At 46.1% G+C, this 21,976-nt stretch overlaps 1 protein-coding gene across 3 annotated transcripts in view; it reads left to right on the forward strand.

The window, feature by feature from the left end:
* The window catches only part of CACNA1D (calcium voltage-gated channel subunit alpha1 D), a 370,244-nt gene that overhangs the window by 333,760 nt on the left and 14,508 nt on the right, over nucleotides 1-21,976 (forward strand). For all 3 annotated transcript variants that reach the window (XM_058288640.2, XM_058288642.2, XM_058288641.2), the window contains 6 exons: nucleotides 453-612; nucleotides 1,260-1,387; nucleotides 1,526-1,622; nucleotides 3,949-4,051; nucleotides 5,258-5,359; nucleotides 10,493-10,623. In XM_058288640.2, the coding sequence (XP_058144623.1) occupies nucleotides 453-612; nucleotides 1,260-1,387; nucleotides 1,526-1,622; nucleotides 3,949-4,051; nucleotides 5,258-5,359; nucleotides 10,493-10,623 (721 nt within the window). The remainder of the gene's footprint in view (nucleotides 1-452; nucleotides 613-1,259; nucleotides 1,388-1,525; nucleotides 1,623-3,948; nucleotides 4,052-5,257; nucleotides 5,360-10,492; nucleotides 10,624-21,976) is intronic.

Consider the following 21,976-nt stretch of genomic DNA (forward strand, 5'->3'; position numbering starts at 1 on the left):
GGTTCGGTAGCCAGGGCCTCCTGGTGAGGGCAAGCTGGCCCATGCGGTGAGCTGGCCCATGCAGAGTGCCGGCCCATGCAGGAATGTGGCCCTGCGCAGGAGAGCCACCCTCTGTGGGAATGCCACCTCACAGGGGGAAAGCTGCCCCACGTAGGAGTGCCAGCCAACACAGAGAGCTGGTGCGGCAAGATGACGGAACATGAGACACAGAGGAGAAAAAATAAGAAGACGTAGCAGAACAGGGAGTTGAGATGCCACAAGAGAATGGTCACCTCTCTCCCACTCCGGATCAGTTCCCAGAGCCACCTAATGAGAATACGAGCAGACACAGAAGAACACACAGAGAATAGACAACAGGGGTACGGGGGCAAGGGGGGAGAAATAAATTTTTTTTAAAAAAGCCTTTTGCCCTTACATCTCTCCCTCTCTTTCTTTCTTTTAATCTAAAAAAGGTGTGCGACGGGCGAGGCCTGGCAGGAGATCATGCTGGCCTGCCTCCCTGGGAAGCTGTGCGACCCCGAGGCGGATTATAACCCCGGGGAGGAGTACACATGTGGGAGCAACTTTGCCATTGTTTACTTTATCAGTTTTTATATGCTCTGTGCATTTCTGGTAAGTGATCTAAACAGTGTCCTCTCAACTTAGAGATGTATGGGCAGCATTTTGGACACAGACCCATGATGTTGCCCTGACATATCACCATGGGGTACTTGATGTTGATGAGCGCGCTGGATTCTGCTGTGCAGCCAGATAGTGTTGTTTAATCAGGCACGTGTCACTGCCCCCTTTGATGTGAGCAGGCTTAGGGGCAAACAGGTTTGTGGTAGTTACCACCCCAGCTTCTCAGGGCTGCTCGTTACTTTTTAAAAATTTCAAAGCCACCCCACAGACCAGGCTCTTAAAGAGTGTGAATTCTTCAATGGCAATGAAATTATAAAACTGCAGTGTGCTTCAAAAGGTCAGCTAATAACCTAATGCATCCCCCTTCTCCTCCCCTGGGGCTATACCAAAGCTGAGTTGGAAAGCTTGCTGCCTTACTGGTGGTGTGCCATGATTAGAGTGGTTAGTACTCTGCCTTGTGAAAAGCAAGAAGCCTGCCCTTCCTTTCAGTGTTCTCCAGAAGGACAGTTTTTACAACCTTTCTTGAAGAAATGGGTTCAGATGTCTCATGGCCCATAAAATTAGGAAGCATTTACTAGGGCCTAACCCGATCCATTCCACTGCAGCTGAAGCTCCCTCCTTTGGATTTGTATTTTCAGATCATCAATCTGTTTGTGGCTGTCATCATGGACAATTTTGATTATCTGACCCGGGACTGGTCTATTCTGGGACCTCACCATTTAGATGAATTCAAAAGAATATGGTCAGAATACGATCCTGAGGCAAAGTAGGTTGAAAGGGATTCCATCTGGCTTGGGTGGGCTCTGTTTTGGAATGTTGCTGGGATTTGGGGGGAGGGCGGGTGACTGAAAGCTCAGACCAGCCAGTACTGCCTTGGACCCCTCATGCTGTACTCTGCCTCCAGGGGACGGATCAAACACCTCGATGTGGTCACTCTGCTCCGACGCATTCAGCCTCCCCTGGGGTTTGGGAAATTATGCCCACACCGAGTAGCATGTAAGGTAAGTGTCCCGTTTGCCTCTCTGACCACCTCTCTCGGGGGGAGTCACTGTTTCATTCCACAGACATTTACTGAGTGACCCCTGCCAAGACCCCATCAGGGTCCAGGGATGCTGAGATGAACAGTGTGTGGCTCCTGCCCTTGAGGAGCTCTCAGACTCATAATTCTTAGGGATAGCCTGTCAGCCAACAGTAAGACTAGAAAGGGGGTTATTTAATGTGTCAATGGGTAGATGGCAGGGAAGGTGACATTTGAGTCTGGTCCAGAAGGAGACGTGGGAGCTTGTCAGCAGAAAGAACATTCCAGAAAAGGAGCACAGATGTTGAGGCAGAGGAATGGACTTCATTTTGAGTTGTTTGATGTGACTGGAACACAAGAGGGAATGGCAGGCCGTGGACTCAAACTGAGCCTACCTGCAGTTGTAAGGAACCTTCTGTTCATGCTGAGTCCATGGAGAGTGGAGAGGCACTGGGGAAGGAACACGGGTACAGTTCCATTTTGACTCTTTTGACAATGTAGAAGTAGACTGGAGGCAGGGGAGCCAAGCAGCAGGGCCCTTGTGTTAATAGTTATCTAAGTGTGAATGACAAGAGCTGAGTGAGGGCAGTGGAAGAGGAAATAGAATAGGATATAGAAGACTAGGTAACCTGGATGAGAGGCGGGAAGAGAGAGGAGACCTGTTTCCTAGCGGGGGCGATGGTATACTTGGTAAAGCTGTGGTTCATATAACCCTCTGTTACCAGAACTTTGTGGCGATCATTTCTTGGTGAGTGCCCACAACTCTGAGTGCCTCAAGCTGTGACCTCTCAGGGATGGGTCCTTTTCTTCCACCTCATCCTCATTTCTGTAGTTTTCACACCTGGCCGTGCTCTCTGGGAACACTCATTGAGACTTGTGTTCTTTTCATAGAGTTCATCGTGAACCACTTTGAGTCAGTTGTAGCAACAGAAAAGGGTTCCCCTGTTTAAAGATCAGAGTAAGAACTGCCTGTTGAAACTCCATCCTGTAGAATTCCAGCCAGTCTGCACAACAGCTGGTTCCTCTCCCCTTGGACCCAGGGGGACCCCAGCACAGGGGCTTTATCACGCCAGGGTTGCTGGACCAGGTCTAGACAGAACCCAGAGTAACAGAACAGTCTTTTGAGGAAGTCCGAACCGGACTGATTGCACTCTGCCCTGAAGATCCAGGAGGTCCTGGGGCACGTCCTTGGGGACCTTGCCCTCATCTTTTTTCCTCCTCAGGCTGTACTCTGGATGAAGGTACAGAGAATAAGCCACAGAAGTTGGCCTTTCTCATAAATTTCCCAGTATTAGCCTCTTTTCTATTTTACAATAAAAGGATGGGCTCCAGTTCACTGATATCTTCTTGTGTTTGGATTTCCAAACCCTTTTATGTAAAGGATCTAAGTCCTCAAAAAAGAAGTGGTCCATTTTGCTGACTCAGGAACTTGCTGGGAAAAGTGAATGAATAACCAGGGCTTTCTGGCTGCCTGCACTTATTCTGATAGGAGTGGTTGGTAGAAGGCTAGCAATTTAGGTGGGGTGGGCCATGAGAACTCCAGAGCTCAGGCCATGCATAGGAGGAGAAAAACAAACCAAAAAACCTTTGCACTTGGACACCCTGTCAGGCAACAATAAGAACAACTGACAGTGACAATTTATTTGGCACTTACCAGGTACTGGACGTGGGCTCAAATCTTAAATGTTCATGATCTCCTTGAATCCTTGTGGGTGTGGCCACCTGAGTCACGGACTTAAGTTCTCTCTGACTGGGGTTGCTGGTATTAGAGCACCCAGGAGGAATAAGTGGGAAATGTGGTTCCTGCTGTAAAACACCAAACTCTCAGAAAGAAATACATAGTCTCGTACAGAACACAGCATAGTGGTCTTACTAGGAGGAAGGTTCCTTGAGGGACCCTCCCTTTGTGAGAAGTAGCAATGGGTACCCTGTGTCTGGCCCTTTGTTGTCTGTTATCTCATTTACTCCTCGCAACAGCCTTCAGATGTGCCCAGAAAGGAGGCCCAACTCCAAGAGCCAGCGCCAGCTGGGTAATAAGAAAGGGAGAAGAGGGGTGGAACAAGGAGGTTTAACTGCTCACAGAACAAGCAAAACACAGCACCCAAGTGCCAGCATTTATGTTTCACGTGTAAAATTTTGATCTTTGTCATTCCAGAGCCTCCTAGATGGTAGGTGCTCCCCAAATGGCTGTTGAATTGAGGGTTGACTAGCGAAGAGATGAGGGATAAACAGAGAACAAACCTTGAAAAGGGAGATGGCTGGCATCATTTATTCACATTCCATTAAGAAGCTTTTCTTTTTGTTTACAGAGGTTAGTTGCCATGAACATGCCTCTCAACAGTGATGGAACAGTTATGTTTAATGCTACCCTCTTTGCCTTGGTTCGAACTGCTCTTAAAATCAAAACTGAAGGTAATCATTCCCTGGGAGGAGAGGTGCTAGGAGGAGGAGGAGTTGGTATATCCCATCTCGCATCATCTTCTCAGCCTTTTCTTGCCAAAGAGGAAGCCCTGGCGATGGGGTTGGTGAATGTATTGAGAACTATACTGTCGCCTGCTTCCTTCAGTCCTTCTTCCCTTCCTTTGTGCTTCATCTTGTTTCAAAACATTCTGGGAAGCCTCCTACCACTCCCTGTTACGTAGCAAGAGAAATAGGTGGGGGGTCAGGGCAGAGACAGAGCCCTCACAAATGAGTTCACTCCAGCTGCCACTTACTAGCTGTGTGACCTGCAGCAAGGGATTTGTCTCTTCTGAGCTGTAGTTCCTTTCTCTAGGAAAAGCAAATAAGTGTACTTCCATCAGGGTGCTGGGGAATACCTTGCTGGCAGAGAGACCAAACCAGGCCACACTCAGCCCTGGTAAAAACCTGGTAAAACAAGCCCTGGAACATGGCCGTCGGGTTTGGTCCATTGGTCACTTGTGTGGTGGGATGGAAGGCAGGCTGCTGCAGGTTGAGGAGCAACCAGGAGGTGAGTGAGAGGAGGTTGCGGGGGAGCTGACTCTATGAAGCACTTGGCAGAGGAGAGGGAAAAGAGGCAAGGGCCACATGGGAAGTCAGTGGAGACTCCCACCAGAGTCAACACCAGAACTCAGGGTGACTATCCAGAAAAGCCAGTCTCTTCAAAGCCCAGCAAATGTGCACTCCTCACGGTGTGCCCATCTGTACCTGGCCTGGCACCATCACTCTGAGACACAGAGGTGAGAACACAAAGCATGTGTGTGGCAACAGCAGCCCAGACAAACGCCAGAGAAGTCTTGGTCAGCTGGAATTAGGCCAGATCATCAAGGATGGAGGCAGGAGCTGGAACAGCCAGAGAAGGAGAAAAAGGCATTTTAGCCTGGGAGCCAGTGGGAAACGAGTGGGTTCGACTGGGAAAATAGGATGGGACAAGATTGCAGTAGGCCTTGAATTCTGGGGTGAAATGCCATTGTTTCCTCAGTGGAGTGAAAGCCCCTTTGGGAGGTCTCAATCACTGTTTGCTGAAGGTAGGAAGTGAGGACGACCTTGGCTGGGGAAGGCCGGGTTCAGGCTGGGGTGGAAGCAGCCATGGTGAGAGCAGAGAGGGAGAGCTGGGTGTAAGAAACAAAGCTTGTTTCCCCATTTGCTCTTTGAATTCAGGGAACCTGGAACAAGCTAATGAAGAACTCCGAGCTGTGATAAAGAAAATCTGGAAGAAAACCAGCATGAAGCTACTTGACCAAGTTGTCCCTCCAGCTGGCGGTCAGTGCAATCTGTTTCCTCAATAGCTCTTGGACAGTGCATTGGTTTTAATGACAGTGCTTCCAGAAAGTCCAGGGAGCATTTGTAAACTGCTTTCTGTACCAGCTAGGGCATTAGGGCCAGGGGCCACAGAAAGGCCTCCGACTCTTGGGTGTAGTTGTTTGGGGGTGATACAAAGACCATTCAGACAAAGGAGAGGCTTCATGTGGGAAGGAAACCAAGATCCAGGTAGCTTGAGTGGGGTTTTCTTACTGGTGGAGGAATTAATCTTCAAGAACAAGCTTGCTGCCTCAAAAGGAAAAGCCTGCACTTTTTTTTTCCATCCAACTAAAATGTTTGAAACTAGTTTCTGTTTATCCTTAAACAATATCGTTGAAAACTCCTTGTGAAAACTACATATTTTTCAGGAAATGGTATTTTGAAATGTTCTTATCAAGACTGGATCTACCTCCATATACACATATACCCCCCCACACACCCCAAAACCGCTCTTTAATTAGAATTTAGAGTAGAGACCAAACTAACAGGCATGTTTATTTCCTCTTGTTATTTATCATAAAATAACTGACTAAACTTTCTTCAGATTTTATATATATATAACATGTATATATATATATATATAATATGTAATGTTTTTCCATTTTTGTTTGAATACACATGGACTTAGATGTTGAGGTGGTTGTTTTTCGACTATTTTATTTTCAAGTTTTAAAGGTGCAGGATCCGTTTACCCAGCATTTTAGCCATCCCTGGCCCAGAGGACATTATAAGTATATGGTTTGTTTTGTAACCAACCGAACTTTTATAGTGTTACTGCCCCTGCAGCTTTCGAGATTGGTCTGGCTCAGGTTTGGAAGTCGACTCCGGAACCCAGGGCCAGGACGGTGGCCAAGGCCGCTCCCTCTGAGAAGGTGACAACCTCTGGCTCTGGGGGGGCAGAGAGAGCAGCATGCTGGCCAGCTCTGCTCCTCAGCATGAAGCGAGAAGCAGTATGAGCTTTTGTCGCTGGAGGGAGCTGCTCATAGTTGGCATGGCCACCGGCTCAAAGCTGGGGAAGATGGCCTGGAAAGAGATGATAAAGGGAAAACAAGACAAAACAAAACTCCCACCTAGAGAACCCTGGCTCTCCGCAGGAGAACTGATACTGCACATTTAAAACAACTTTTTGGTTTTAGTTCTTTTCCTTTTAGCTGTACACCCAAGTGCTCGCATGGCTCAGATGAATTGCTTTTTTTAAAAAAAACTGTTGTAACAATGTGCTTGAGCTTTTTCTGCAGCCTCCATTCCTTTCAACTCTCAGTCTTTCAGAATATTCTGAAGCAATTCTGTTTTAGGGTGGTGGCATGGAATCAGAGTTATCTCTGGTCAATTGTATTCCCCGACAGTGTTTCTTGAAATGCAGATGCATGCTTCAGAATAGCGGGCTGTGCCTGTCTATGTAAACCTTCCTCACACTGAGGGGAGAGCCCCCGCTCCTCCCACGCCACTGCACATCTCTCTGGAAACCCCACTTTCATGACCACCAGTCTAACTGGCACACTAATGCCCATCTTTGTGAGACTCACTGGGAGAGAGTCATCTGCATTACTGTGAAGTTTCATTTATTTTAACTTTATCAGAAAAAAAGTCCAGAATTTGGCTCATCATCTAAACTCCCTTCCTTTGAGAAGGTGGCCAACTTTCCGTTCTATTTAGACTTCTAATAAACGCTAAATATTCTTTAGCTGTCTTGGTCCATATCTGGACCTTAATATTTCTTAAAATGAATTGGATTTAAGATGTGTTACTCTATTCCAAATGGCAGCACCAGGCACTGCGATACCCCAAAAGAAAGAAATGGGGCCTTGTGGAGACATAATGTTCCAGCATCGTTGAACAGACTAAGCAACAGTTAGTTGCAGGGCAGGATTTTGTATCTGGCATTCGTCATTTTTTCTCTTGCAATTCCTTTTTCATCTTCCTGTAGACCATTAGTTCCAAAGTTTTCCCACATCGTGGCACACTTAGAAATGACAGTATTTGTCCAGCTCACTGTGCAAACAGGTGGGTAATCCCCAAGGCTAAGGGGTTCAGAGTCCCACACACTGTAGCCTGATCAGGGAGCAGTAGGCTAGCCTCTCCGCAGTGCCTGGGACTGGCAGATGTGGTTGCCTAGGGAGCCCCGTGGAACTCTGGTGACAGAGCAGAGTAGACTGCTTGTCTTAGGAGGCTTTGCTGGTGTAGATGTGATCTGAGGCGGCACCCGGGTCATCATGAGCTTGATCATAAGGCATTAGTCAGGAATGAACTGTGGAATCTGTGGAATATGAGTCTGGAGCTGTCTTTCTCCACTCTCAGTGGTCCAGGGACCTTTGGCTGAGGGAATCACCTTACTGCTTTCTCCATCATCACTGCTGAGCCTTTGTCCAGGGACCTTTGGCTGAGGGAATCACCTTACTGCTTTCTCCATCATCACTGCTGAGCCTTCTCATTTCTGTCTCTGAATCTCAGCTCATGTTCTCACCCCCATTCTTCAGGCTTCTCCTGCCATTATAGGGATCTACCCCTTTTCTCCCCCAGAGATTCTCCCTGCCTTTGGACCTTCATTCTTTGACCTGGATTTTTTGTACCTTTGCCCTGAGGAGCACACAGAGTTGACCCCATCTCTCTCTCCAGGTCCTTGTCTTCCTTCCTTATCCATCCTGCTATAGTTTTGACTTTTCTTATTCTTACCAACTCATCCTAGGGCCCAGTCTCCCAATTAGCTCAGTGTCTCAGTGGAGAAGACCAAGTGGTTCTTGAATCCTCCCCTGAAGAGCCCTAGTTGGGCCTGCTCCTGCTCTAGAGCCATTCCTCAGGCAGAAATACGGTTCCCCTCTGCAGTGAGGATGCTGCCACCCTAAGTTTTGGGCCAGGGAGAGCTAAGACTCTCCTGCAGGTCTTCCAGCCTAGTATGATCCAGGCTGAAGGGAGGAAACGTTTAGGCCTGTGTTTGCTGGAAGCATCCCAGCGCCCAGTGAGGTGGGTCTTCTGCAGATAGAGTCAGTGCCCTTTCTTGGGACCCATGGAGAAGACTTGGAACACTGGACTAAGAAGGCAGTGGTGTACCAGGCAAAGAATCCCCTGAGCTCCTCAGGATCCACTAGCTGTCGGCTGTTAGCCCCCTTCCTGTGTGATAGAGAGGTAGACTTGTATACTGAGAGAGACTTGTATATCTCCAAAGAAGCAGGTAGCCATTGTGGCCAGAGGTTGGCCATCCCTCAGAGAGGTGGCTTGGGGGAGAAGAGCCAGGGTCAGGAGCAGCACCACCTTGAGTTCAGGTCCCAGCTCTACCAACTTGGGAAAGTCATTTCACTTCTCTCCACCTGTGAAAGGGGGTGAGCAGATCCACCATCTCAGAGTTGCTGCGAGGAGCCCATAAGAAATCCTCTGACTCAAGGCCTGGCACCTATAGACGCCCAGTAGGAGGTGGTAGCTAGAACTGCATCCTCATCTTGGGCAAAATGGAGAGAGGCCTGAGAGTGAAGCAAGGGGTGAAATGTCAAAACCTGGATGTTCTCTTCACCTTTTGCTTTCCTATGGATGATGCTTCATTAGTTAGATTGTGCTTGGACAACCCTGAGCCCAGCTAGGGACCGTGTTTTTGCATGCCACACAAAGCCTAAAGTTCACATTGGCGGCCCCTGTTCCACTTCAGGACTTGCCCAGTTTAAGTTTAGAAAGAACATAACATGCTGTTTTGAGGCAAGACCACCCCAAGCCGTCCTTCTCATGCCACCACACTGACAGGGAAGTTTGGCATGATGCCCTGAAGGGCCCAATAGGCTCTAGACAGGCCAAGAGAAGTCAGAGGCACCTCATACGTGGGCACGAGACTCTGTTAGGGACTACGGTGTGTCCCGCATTCCCGCCACCTGTTGTGCTCTGGGACCTCGTTCAAGGATGCTGCTGTCGGCAGGTTGTAAATTAGTAGTGACTCATGGCTCCCGTCGCTGAGCACCGGGCATGGGGAGGACCCTTCCTGAGTGCTTTACGTGCCTCCTCTCCTGTGGTTCTCACAGCTCCCTGGAGAGGCTGATTCTCTCACTGTACCCCCCGCACAGATGAAACCCAAGGTCAGGGAGGTGGGGCCCCTGTCAGAGAGCAGCATGTAACTCTGGAAAAGGCAGCCTGTCTGAAGTGAACATGTCCTGAAGATATCCCTTCTCCTGGCCTCTGCAAGTCATGCACAGCAGTCCCAGCCCCAGCACTGCAGCTGGGCCCTCGTGGGGTGGGCTGCTCAGGTGACCTACGCTTTCCACCCAGGAGACTGCCGCATACCGCAGACCTGGCAACTAGCACACCTGGGAGAGCAGAGCTTACAGAGACCCCAGAGCCCACGGGCACTCCCGCGGTGGTTTACCACGAGACAGCCAGAGCCTCTATTCTGCCTCATGCATCACCTCTAAGATTGCCAGCAAAGTTCCCATTCCCCAGTGATACATGTTGGGTGTTGTTTCTGAACAAAGCACAAGTTAGCCCAGCTAAACTTTACAGTTAGATGGAGCTGCCGCTGCAGTGCAGAAAACAAGCAGTTCTGAATTACAAACCAAAAAATGATTTTCAGAGGTTATTGGCAGAGAATAAAGGGGCTTATGAAAATCTGGATTTCGTAGTCACCTTTCTGAACCTTCCTGCCCTTCTGAGCTTGTATGAACTTTATTGAAGTCTCTGTCTTTGTCTCCATGCATTGGGATGTAGGTGGCTAATTGCCCTTGATGTTCATAATAATTACACATGCAAATCCCTACATACAGGAGCAAAAGTATGGCTCGGGAAGCCTCTTCTGTTTTGTAATTTTTATTTTAAGTAAATAGCCAAGAGAGCATTTCATAGCTTTACTAATATGCTGCTCTATTAAACCCATTACAACTGTATTCTTTTCTGCAATTTTGAGTATCAATTCATTTAACTGATTCTAATTTTGAGCCTTAACTGCTTTGCAAAACCTTGCTTTTTGCTAGATTTAGTCTCTGCATTGTAAGCTGAGCGCTTAGTGCGTTCTGCGCTGTCCTGTCCTGTCCCGCCCCACCCGTCCCCAGCCAGAAGTGAGTGCTTAGGCTCTTGGTCCAAATGTGCTGATTTGGGAGAGCTCTGTCTGGTCTCTCCGTTTAGATGATGAGGTAACCGTGGGGAAGTTCTATGCCACTTTCCTGATACAGGACTACTTTAGGAAATTCAAGAAACGGAAAGAACAAGGACTGGTGGGAAAGTACCCAGCGAAGAACACCACGATTGCCCTACAGGTGAATTGTTGTTTTTATTCTCTCTCTTTTCACTAACAATTTTGCGAGCTTATTTGAAATACTAGAGAGCTGACTATTCATGGTTGAGCAGTACCACAAGGAATTTGTTTAAACTGAGATACTGCACACTCCCCAAAATGCGGACTAGTATTTCTGAGCCACGAGGTAAGTGCTTCCATCTCCTCGTTTTCTCTGTCACCCCCCAAATCTGCTGCCGGCCTTGGGGCAGGGCCCCCCAGGACAGCCATGGCAAGCCCTCCCCTGGTGGGAAGGATGCTATCCTTTGCACCCCATCTCCTCCAAGCGGGCACCCACACTGAAGTCTGGCTGCTGGGCCAAGGCCAGGGTGCTTCCCACAGCCCCAGCTTAGTGGTTCTGGCCACCCAGCTCTCCATCCGAACGCAAGTGCTTTGTTTTGTTTCTGTTTGTTTCTTACCCCACTGCTTGTTGGTTTTCGGGCCATTTCAGTAACATCCATCACCTCCTAGTGTGTACCGTGTATGTATGTGTGTGTGAGTGTATGTATGGTGTGTCTGTCTCTGTAAGCTGTCTCCTAGTGGCCATGAGACTTGCTGTGTAAATGCTGCTCTCTTATGCCCAGGCCAGCCTCTGGCCCCTCACCCCTATCCATCCTTGGCCTTGCATTGGGCACCTAAAGTGTGGATGTCACCGTCAGGGCCCTCTCGTGCATTCCAGGGATGTTGAAAGAGAGCAGGAAGCTCAGAGCTCTGGGATGGGAAGTAGTGAGTATGAAAGAAAGGGAATCACAGTAGAGACTGGCAGGAAGATGGGCTGGGAAGGGTGGTCCGTGAGTTCTGGTGAAAGAGAAAGCAGGGTGAATGAGGAAAGGATGCTAAGAACCTGAAAAAGACAATTACAGAGGTTGGCAATCTGTCAGAAACAACTGTCCAAATCACTTGAAAGACCTGTCATCTCTGCTACCCAAAGTGCTTTAAATCCATCATGAATAAGATAAAGATTTTTTTCCTTTTTTATCTATTTATCCTAAAATTATTTTATGTCCTTGTTATCACCATGTGTTTTCAATTTGGCCTTGTAGGTTCAACATGGGGCGGTTACTTACTTTTTCTCTGGGGAAAAGTGCCTAGCATTGTTTTGTGTTCAAAGTGATGATGATTACCAAAGTGAAAGCTTGTCTATGATCTTGCTGAGAGAGAAAGAACATGACTATGAATGTGAAATGAGCGTGTGAATGAATGAAGGCAGGTATGTGTGTGCGCGTGGTGGGTTAGTGGATGAAACCTGTGTTCTGCCTGAACAGCTGCCGGAGCTTGGGGGGAAGAGGTGTGCCTTGGGGCAGGGCTGGGCACTGAATCTGGCTAAAGACAATTCCTTATCTCTCTTTCTCTGATCCGCTATCCTAGAGGTAGCTCAATAAAGTAGCTAATTTCTGCCTCAGGGTGTAGAATTTGTGAGCAGAGCTCTTTCACCTCCAGCCAGTCCAGTTTGTGAAAGTGACAGTCCTCTAGGATCCCAGGAAGGATCACAACTAGCCCTAGAGGGGTAGAGCAAACTGAGAAAATGTGCTTGCACATTTGAACAGGCATCCAGGCCATACCTTCTTGAGGTCAGCATGGCCGTGTTGGGTGGTGGAGAAGGAGTGATGGATACTTCCCCAAAGTAGCCTTGGCTCTGGAGGACAAGGGCTGGTCAGATTTCAGAGTTAGGTGTACCCTTTACTTAGCGAGAACTGCCAACCATTCCAGGATCCCAGCTGATAATGCTGGAACTTGATGAATATTCTGGAGGGAAAATGTAGTCTTTCATCAATAGCTCGTGTCATAATTTACAGCAATAAAGTTAGCTCTGTGTTATGAGGCTCTTCTTTTTTCTGTGGAAGCATGTGTGGTAACCACCTAGATGCAGGGTTATATCTCTTCTGAACCCCCTTGACTTCCCAAAGGAGTGTTTGCTGTGCTGGCTGGATCCAGCTTTTTGATGTTTTAAAACATGCAAAAACAACTCATGGCTAAATAATTAGCACAGTTCATGTATGGGGCTTACGGAGGCTTAAATTGAAGGGTCACATGATGCTAAAACTACATTTATAGGTCATGAATACCAGACTGTTTTTACTTTGTGCTAAAATAATGTTGAGGTTTTTTCTTCTATGTGTTTTTCATTTTAATGTTCATAGAAAGAACTTTACTTCCTTGATGAAATTCAAATATGGTCCGTTGGGAGTTGAGGCTATGTCTACAATTTATGTTGAGCATACAGTTGAGAAAATTGTGTTCATAATCTTGACAGATTCTGAAATGCATTTGATTCTGAAACAGACATTAAAGGTAGAAAGCTTTTGCCTCCTTGAAGGATAATTCTAATTACATTTTTGGCTTCCTCTGCTATACCAATGGCTTTAAATGTGATTTGTTTCTCTGCATTTAATTAGCACAAGAAAGGCTCTTCCGCTCTGTGTCCTGTGATGATGTAGCAGTTAGGGGGATGGGAGTGAATGACAATGGGAGAAATGTGCCGACAATGACTAGGGCAAGTATGCAAATCCTCGACAAAGCCCCCTGAAAGTGGGCCTGGCCTGTTGAGAAGAAGGGTAACCCTCTTCTTCCTGCGAGGAGCGCCCCATGATTAACAGACTGACTGCTAATGGCAAGTGGAGGGAGGGCGGCCTCGTGTGAGCGCAGCAGTAGAGACCTGGGCCTGTGTGTGCTTGTGCTGCCTAGCATGTAGTCTGTCTGAACGGATTTCAGAACTGTCCAAATTCTCTGCATCTCTGATGGTTTGCCAGGGCACACAGATGTATGATGGTTTGTGGCCCTGTGGGCACCTTCTGACTTCCTCTATTCAACTAACCGCAGGGCTGCCTCCTACACGAAGGGAGATGACAGGGGAGCTCCTGGCTCCACGTGTGGGGACAAGCTCAGCGTCTGCTATCCTGAGCTCTGTGATCTGGATGAGTGTGTAGTTTCCATCTGTCCATTCATCTTCATCATTAAAACCAACCTTCTCTCAAGTCCCTCTACAAAGAGGGAAAGAGAGAGAAGCTGGACCAGGCCTTTTTTTTTTTTTTCATCCATGCCATCTTCACTTTAGTTTGACTCAGCCTTTGCTCTTCATCCATTGTTGCTGCATCCAAGTGACCTGCAAGTTTCCATGAGGAACAAGTAAATACAGGAACACAGCATGCAGCCACGAAACCTTTCAGCCCCTTCACAGCCAGTGTGAACGCACGGTGAACGTCCCATCAGACCTTCCAGATGAGGATCTCCATGCAGGATCCAGACACGAATTAGTCGAGTAGCTCCTGGATAAGAAAGAGGAAGGCTCCCTTAGTGGGAATATTTTGTTCATTTCTCTTTTTCAATATTCAAGAATTTCCTCTATGCAAAAGCTTGCACTCTGGTGGAAGCCGAGGAGACTGTTCCCACTCACCTCAGATGGGAGCCTGCTGACATTAATGAGAGTAAAACTTTACGGAGAGGTTTTCTATCTGTTTGGAAGTGGGGTTTAAGGAGGAGACCATTATTTCTCGCTATAAAGAATTAGGTAGTAGAATGTATCATTTCAAAGCCCCTGCCCCCGCTAACAGATGATGATGTAGGCGCTCAAGTGGAAACGTGGGTGTGCACAAGAAGCAAGTGGCTCTTTCCCAGATGTGACTTAATGTGGCCTTCCTAGGGAGGCTCAGTGCATAAAGACAGAGGAAACTGGGACACTCCACAGACATTTAACTGACAGTATCAAATACCTATTATCTAGTCACCTTAGTCTAAAATATGGCAAGATTTATTTTTCCTTTTTTAAGCATGATTCCATCTAAAGCCATAAAAGGGCTTTTTTTTTTTTTAATCTAAGAGGAGAACAGATGCTAACAGATGAGATTTCACTGGCTGATTCATTTGTTTCAGATGCTTGAACGGATGCTTTAGAATTTTCTGCCTGAGCTACAGCACCAAGCTCGTTTAGTCGGAAGGCGTTTGTGGCTAAGGCCTTGAAAGGGAAAAGTCTCAAGTGGGCTTATTTCTACTGAACCAGCGTTTCGGGAGAAATGCAGGAAAAGCAAACCCAAGGTCGCAGGGGATCCCTTCCAGGCAAAGCACTCCTCCAGGAGGTGGAAGCGGGCTGTGGCCCATCTGCGGAGCCACGGCCGCCTGTCTCGGATGCTGCTCGCGGTGGCTCTTTTTCATGAAAGGGAACGTACGAGGCTTAACAGTTTTGCCTTCCAAGCAGAGACTCAGAGAAAGGGAAAGCATGAGAGAGAGCAAAGGAGGGGGGCAGCTGCCCCACAGGAAAATGGAACAAACCCAACTTCCTGATGCTGGCCAGTAAAAAAAAAAAAAAAAAAGAAAGAAAGAAAAAAGAAAGAAAACAATAGTAATAAAAAGATTAAGCAGACCTGCGTAAGGTGGGCGGCTGACTCCGTTCCAAAGTCCTGCATTCCCTAGTTTGCCTGAACTTCCAAACACTGGCAGGCCCCTTGGCGCTGAGTTGACAGTTTCTTTTACATGCCAGTGCGCCATGGCCTCCTGACCGTCTGACTCCTGCTCTCTACAGTAACCCAGTGCAGAATGCAGTGAGAAATGGACAGGACAGGAAGCTCAGATACACCCATTTCAACTAACACATGCACCCGCATGCCAGACCAATCCAGGAAACACCTCAGGTTCCATCTTAATGTGTCCACGGGAAATGCCACCACACCCAAACCTCATCTAACATTGTCCGTCTTTATTTGTGCTCAGAGCCAGTCTGGGGATGCCTCTTTGGAAGCAATGTGGTCTAGTTTCAAGGACACTGGGAGTCAGGGAACCTGGATTCTAGTCCCAGCTCCAGCATTCTGTTGCTGAGTGATCTTGGGCAAGACACTTAACCTCTCTGTGCCTCAGTTTCCCCATCTGTAAAATGGGGGTAATAATGTCGACCTACCTCACAGGGCTGTTGTGAGGAATAGCTAAGTGATTGTAAAGCACCTGGAACGTATAAATGCTTATTACAACTACAACAATAATAATATTATATGCCTGTTTACTACCAGAACTTTAAGAAATTCTTGTTTTTCTTTGATCTCTTTTCTATTCTGTATGGTAGTTGTCCATTGAGAAAGAGAATTCTCCCTGTTTTAAGATAGCTAAGAAATGCCTGAAGATGTAAGCAAAGGTAACTTTACAGGTTGCATTTTCACGTCTCAAGAACTGGAGATTTTTGCTCAACAAGTTGATTGATGAGCTTAGTTACTTGCCTTTGAATGTCAAGGAGTCCAATCTGAAATTCTGAGCCAAAACCAGGGAGTGGTGCAAGGAGTCTGTACATCTGACTCTGAGCTCAAGATGCCCAAAATGACAAATTTGAGTTTTTCAGCCATTATTCCAAAGTAACTTTAATGCAGATGTCATGAGGAAGGATCTGATATTTCTGAACTCTCTAGAAGAAAGATGGCTTTTGATTGAGTTGCTTTCTTTCTTTTTTCCTGTTTGGTGCAGACTGGTAGAGTGTGTGTGTGTGTGTGTGTGTATGTAAGGGAAATTAGAGAATCAAGTAGAGAGATAGGAGAGGAGAAATCCAGCAGAATGTGGGGAAGCCCTGTTCCTGGCTGAAGTGAAGGCTCATGCAAGCATCTTGGGAGTGCAGGAAGACCTGAGACCAGGCTTTGGGTGGAAACAATTTCACTAAAGGGAAGTACATGTCCTGCAGCCCCATCTCATGCATGGCTGACCCGATGCCCCCAGCCTTGAGGTCTTGCAGTGAGGTCCTTTGTGCCTGTGGATGTTTGCCCTTTGGCCCCAGTGGCTCACTATTCCCAGTGATCTCTAACCCATCTAGACTCAAGTGGACCCTCTGGCCTCACTCTGGAAATGGACCCGGCCCTACATTCTGCTCCCACATATGCAGAATGTGGTCAGCCTAGTCACTCACAGTGGCTTTTATAATTCCCGGAGCAGAGTCCTTAGAGCCCCAGACCAGGTGTGACTTCTTCACGTACCACCATGTATGGTGATGTAGGATGCATCTCCACGTGGAAGTTGGAAGCTGCTGCCCCTAGCACCTTGAGGTCTCCTCTCCCTCTGCCAGTGTCCTGACCCTTCTCCCAGAACCCTCTGTGAGCCAGCACCTAAAGCTAATGCCTGGCATAGCAGAGGGCCTCAGGGACCCTGCTCTGCCTGAAGACCTACTTCTGCTCTGACTGGTCAATTCCCTGGAAGGGAAGCTGGTCAGCCCTGTGGGCACAGGTGAAGAGCTGATCAGAGTGACAGTTCCTCTCTTTGTCTCTGACATACCCTGATGTCAAGTTTATTAAACACTGAAGAACAGTACATGCTTACCTCACTGTCAGGGCTACCCCTGTCTCAGAGGGCTGTTGTGACCAACTGCTTCTAGATTCAGGTCTCCAGATGGAGGCAAAAGCTCAGCAGAAAAGCCCTGTGCAGTTCACAGGGCTGGGGTTTCCACACACCTTTCTCCACAGTCCTTTCAAATAAGTGAAAATTGGAAGATGGCAACTTTCTAAATGAGACTTAGGGAATTGAATTCTTGCCCCACTTGCCACGTTGCTGAGTAACAGCATGGGCTGTGGTTGGTGGCCAAGGCCATTTGATGAAATCCTGAAGTCAAAAGGGCTGCCTCTGGCCTTGACATGAAAGGGAAATAAGTCTTTCCTGAAACTTGGTTAAAATTTAAATTGCAGAGATGACTTTGTCCTTTTTCTTGAAAGCTTGGCAGAAGAATATAGCTTTAAAAATTGCAACAGACGAGTCAAGTTTATTTTTGCAGAATCTTCACAGCAAAGTGGTACCAAATAGCAGGCCAGCAGGATTATTGGGCACTGCACTGAATATTCTTTTTTAAAAGAGGGCGAGATCTTTCCTCTCAGAGGAGAGTAATTATTATTTTCAAAGGTTTTGGAGAAGATAGACTTACCAAAAAGAAAAGCAAGGCAAGTTATGTTATGTAGTAGGAAAAGGTCTTAATTCGTGTAGATTGTACTTAATACCCTACCTAGTACCCCCTTGTTAATCCAAATGCAATATGATCCAAGTATCAACAGAAAGAAGCTTGCTACAACTTTCCAACAGTTCCAGGGTGGGTGGTACCTGGGTGGATTTGTTCTCTCCAGCATGCCTTAGACCTAAGAAAGGTCTGTTTGGGGTAATGGGTGGTCACATCACTCTAAGCAGCAGTGGAGGCAAGCCAGTAAGGGTGCCAAAGGCTTGTTCAGGGAACCCATAGGAAGGACATTTCATTCAACAGTGGAGAAAAGTGAGCAGAATCAGAGGACTTCTAAATGGGTAAAGTGTCCAGCACCTGAGGGAAAGAACATTGCCTATCTGAGGACAAATTGGTTTAGGGCAGCAGTTCCCAAGCCTTTTGGTCTTAGCACCCTTTTATACTCTTAAAAATTCTCAAGGACTTCTGTGTGTCAATACCTACTGTCTTACCAGTTAACACTGAGAAATTTTTAAAACATAAGAATATGCAAGCACAAAGACACCAGTGATGACACCTTCACATGTCAAGTAGCCTTTGAAAAACTCCATGCTTTCAGGAGAGAATGGGAGTGTAGAAGGCAGAGAACATCCCAATAGTGGCATTTAAAAAAAAAAATCACACTGACCCCATCATGGGACATGACTCCCAAGGATGAGCCTCCATGGCACTGAGGGATTACTACCAAGTGCCAACTAGTGATGTATTTGGAGAAATACTCGACCAAAGGGGAAATATTAAATACAAATGAATTTTTATGGCTGGAAAAAAAAAATCACCTTGACTTCATTGACCCCTGAAGGTATCTTGGGGATCCCTAGGGTCCTTTGACTACACTTTGAGAACCACTGCTCCAGAGGAAAGGTCCAAAATCTCCCTTAAGGGAACAGGGCACTGGAAGAGGGTGCTGGAGCCTTTTTATGATCTCCCTTGTTAAATGGCCTCCTACCTAGTAGCACTGCCCTTAATTTGAACTTTCTTTCCATACCCTCCCCAATCCCAACCCACTCAGGTAGATGTGGAGTGGCCTGTGCCCCTGTGTTGTCCCACTGAGTTCAGGCTGAGAGTCTTATAACCCATATCTCATTACCTGTGCTGATATGGAGGGACAAGGGTCTAAATTAGTATATGATAAAAAGAGTTTTTAAAAACCTCAACTCCTTAGTATCACATAACTGAGACTAAGGATGTATGCCAGTATGCCAAGCACAGGGTCAGTTTAATGGCAACTCGTGATCATTTGTCATTTCTAATTTGGTTTAGCGATGAATGAGCTCACCTTAGTCACTCGAAAGAAGGTTCACTTTGATTAATGGCACCTCATAATTCTGTTTATGTGAGAGAGAACATGATTTCAGCACTCCTTCCTGGTAGATGCCAAAACTTTCCCTTGGTGGTGGGCAAGTGGGAGTGTGGGAGGGGCAGGGCCAGCATGGTGGTATGGGAAGCACAAGCCTAGGGATTAGGAGTCCTTACTGAGCTTCTGACTAGTTGGGGCAGGTAGTCTTGGTCCTCCCGCCCTCCAAGGACCTAGCAAAATAACCTATGTGAACCCATAATGACAGGTATAAAGATGTTATGAGAACACAAGTTGTGATCTGTAGCTTCTGTTGAGCCCAAATTTTAAATCATACTTTAATCAAAAAACTGGGTAAGAATGTTTCTGATTCTGGTGTTTAAACTACCTCCAAGAAGGGGGAAAGGGTGGGGTATATGGGAACCCCATATATATATATATAACTTTTTTTTTAAGGTACCAGGGGTCAGGGATTGAACCTGGTACCTTGTATGTGGGAAACCAGCAAGTCACTGAGCCACAATATCTTCCCTAAGTTGGTCTTTTTAATTCGTTTTGCCCGTTGTTTGTTTTTTTGTTTTTTCAGAAAGCACTGGGAACCAAACCTAGGACCTCCCATGTGGGAGGCAGGAGCTCAACTGCTTGAGACACATCCACTCCCTCCCCTAAATTTTTGATGTAACATTTATGTAATCTAAAGCTCCTTTAAAAATAAAAAATAAATAGTATATTTTTTAAAAACTACCACCAAGAATCAGGGCAGAACAAAAACAGCTCTGTAATATGCTTTGCAGGGAAAGGTCATATATTACTCTAGGTAATTTTTTAAAAGTTTATTTTATCTTTCAAAGTGATGGTAACAAATTTGATTTATACAACTGAGTGCAACCCTGGGGAAAGTCTGGGAGAGTCACTTGTGGGGCATCATTACAGCTAACTTTGCAGTGAGGACGGAATCACTGTGGGCGACGAATGGAGTGTCGTGCTCATGATTTAATCCTGTAATGCAAGGCCTGCTTCCTGTGGCCAAAAGGGCCACACTGTCAGATTTTCTCTGGAGGAAGACAATTACAGAGTAAGGGGTGTGTCCGTGTGTGAAGTCTGTGTGTGTGTGTGTGTGTGTGTAGGAGGTGGAGAACAGCTTGTAGATGAAAGGGTTTGTTCTATAAGTATTTGATCTCCAGTTCTTCCTTCTAATGGCACTAGTCTAAAATTATCCTTTCTAATTGGTACGTGCTGCACCTGCTAAAGGGTTAACCATGTTGTGATTAAGGAGATGACTGTGTGCAGGGCAGCCGGGCTGAGTGAAACCTGCCTGCGATGGGAACAGGCTCTGCCAGTGTCGGGTCCTCTGGCTGGCGACCGAGAGCCCGCAGCTCACATGCTGGAGATGAACGGCCTGGCCAGGGCGGGACTCGAGGCTTGCATTTCTTATCTTCACTGTTACAGTGTAGGTCCCTGGGGTGCGGGCATTTGTACTTGCTTGCTGTGGTAGTATGGGAGCTGGTGGATGACTGGTGTGTCTGACGGAGTTCATTTAGAGAAACAGGCAGCGAAAGCATTTCAAATGCATCCAGGTAGGAAAAACATAACCTTGAAAGTGGGCAAGAGAAAGGAAAGAAAATGAATGTTCAAATTTGATGTTAAAATACCATAATTTTATGCTATTACTTTTCAGAAAGGTTTAGAAAGATTTTGTGGGTGTTTATTTTTTGGTGACTGAACATTCATTAGAGTTAATATCTATAAAATTTCACTTAAATGGTGTCTAAAATCTCAAGCAGCAGTCTACAGGCAAAGCGCCAATGTTTCTTTTTTAAAAAAATATTTATGATAACAGCTAGCATTTTTAAATTGACCAGAAACAAGGCTTGATTCTGTTTAATATTTTATAAAATTGGTCATGTTAAAACAAGTCAATAATGTTTATATTTTATAGCAATTCTGTGTTTATTTAAAACCACAATACTACTGTGATGTTAATGGAATGACTTTATATGGCTTTAATTGCGTTGGTTTAAGTGCTAATGACCACATTTTAAAGTAAAATAGTATTTTGCTGATAGAGGTAGACAGGAAATATCAAAGCATAGAAAATTTTATTGATTGTGAAGTGTTATTTCAAGGGAATATATTCTTTTTTAGGGCTGTGGAAAAAAAGTAATTTTTTCAAGAGTTTAAGATCGTTTTCTGAATTTTTTGGAATTGGAACTTGTGCCTACGGAATTTTTGGAGCAGCCTAAGCTACCTTTTAGCTTGATACATGTGCTAGAAAAATTTCATTATCATGTTTTGTGATATGTAATAAATTCAGGGTGCTGTGCTTAAGCTTTGTTTCAACACAAGTTTGGAAACATCTGTTTCCCTCAAGTCCCAGACATGGCAGACGCCCCCCGCCCTCCTCCGCCATTCCCCCCTCCCAGGGATCACACGTAGAAGAGCAAAGTCACTCCTTGGCTCCAAAGTTGTGTTTTCTCCTCTGGGGAGCAAGCAAAATAGAGTCATGGTTTCTAAACCTCTGCTTTTGTGTCTGGGAAGCGTGATGCTTTCTCTCCCCCTTTGGTGTCTCTTTAATAAATACGTTGGCATTGTTCGTCTTTGGAAGTGGCATCTCGGACCACCATTCAACCTTCTCCATGATTTCTGTCACAAAAAATGATCTGTCTTTTGTTCACCACATTATCCTATCAGCTGAGTCCTAATCTTGTGTATCATTGAAGGCTTGTGGAGACAGGTTTTGTTTTTATTATACGATTATGTTATATGTGTATTTCAGTGAAATGTCAACCAGTCAACAGAGGATGATGTTAAAAATTATCCAAATAAATAGTTTTCTATTTCTTTTAATCAGACCCAGTCCAATCAGTTGAATGACACTAAATAGGGTTATGTATTGTTTAAACTCCAAGGGGTTCTTGGCCATACTGCCTTATCACATGGATTAATGTGCATAATTACTCAGGGATGGTGACTCAGTGCATTGTAACTATGTTAATTTTGTGGAGGCAGCAGCAGAGGTTTCAAACTTCATAGAGATACAGAAATTGGTTGGGGGCCTCAAATCTTTAACAGACCATTCTTCCCAGTTGATCCAAA

Source organism: Dasypus novemcinctus, chromosome 26, assembly GCF_030445035.2.
Source record: "Dasypus novemcinctus isolate mDasNov1 chromosome 26, mDasNov1.1.hap2, whole genome shotgun sequence".
NCBI lineage: Eukaryota > Metazoa > Chordata > Mammalia > Cingulata > Dasypodidae > Dasypus > Dasypus novemcinctus.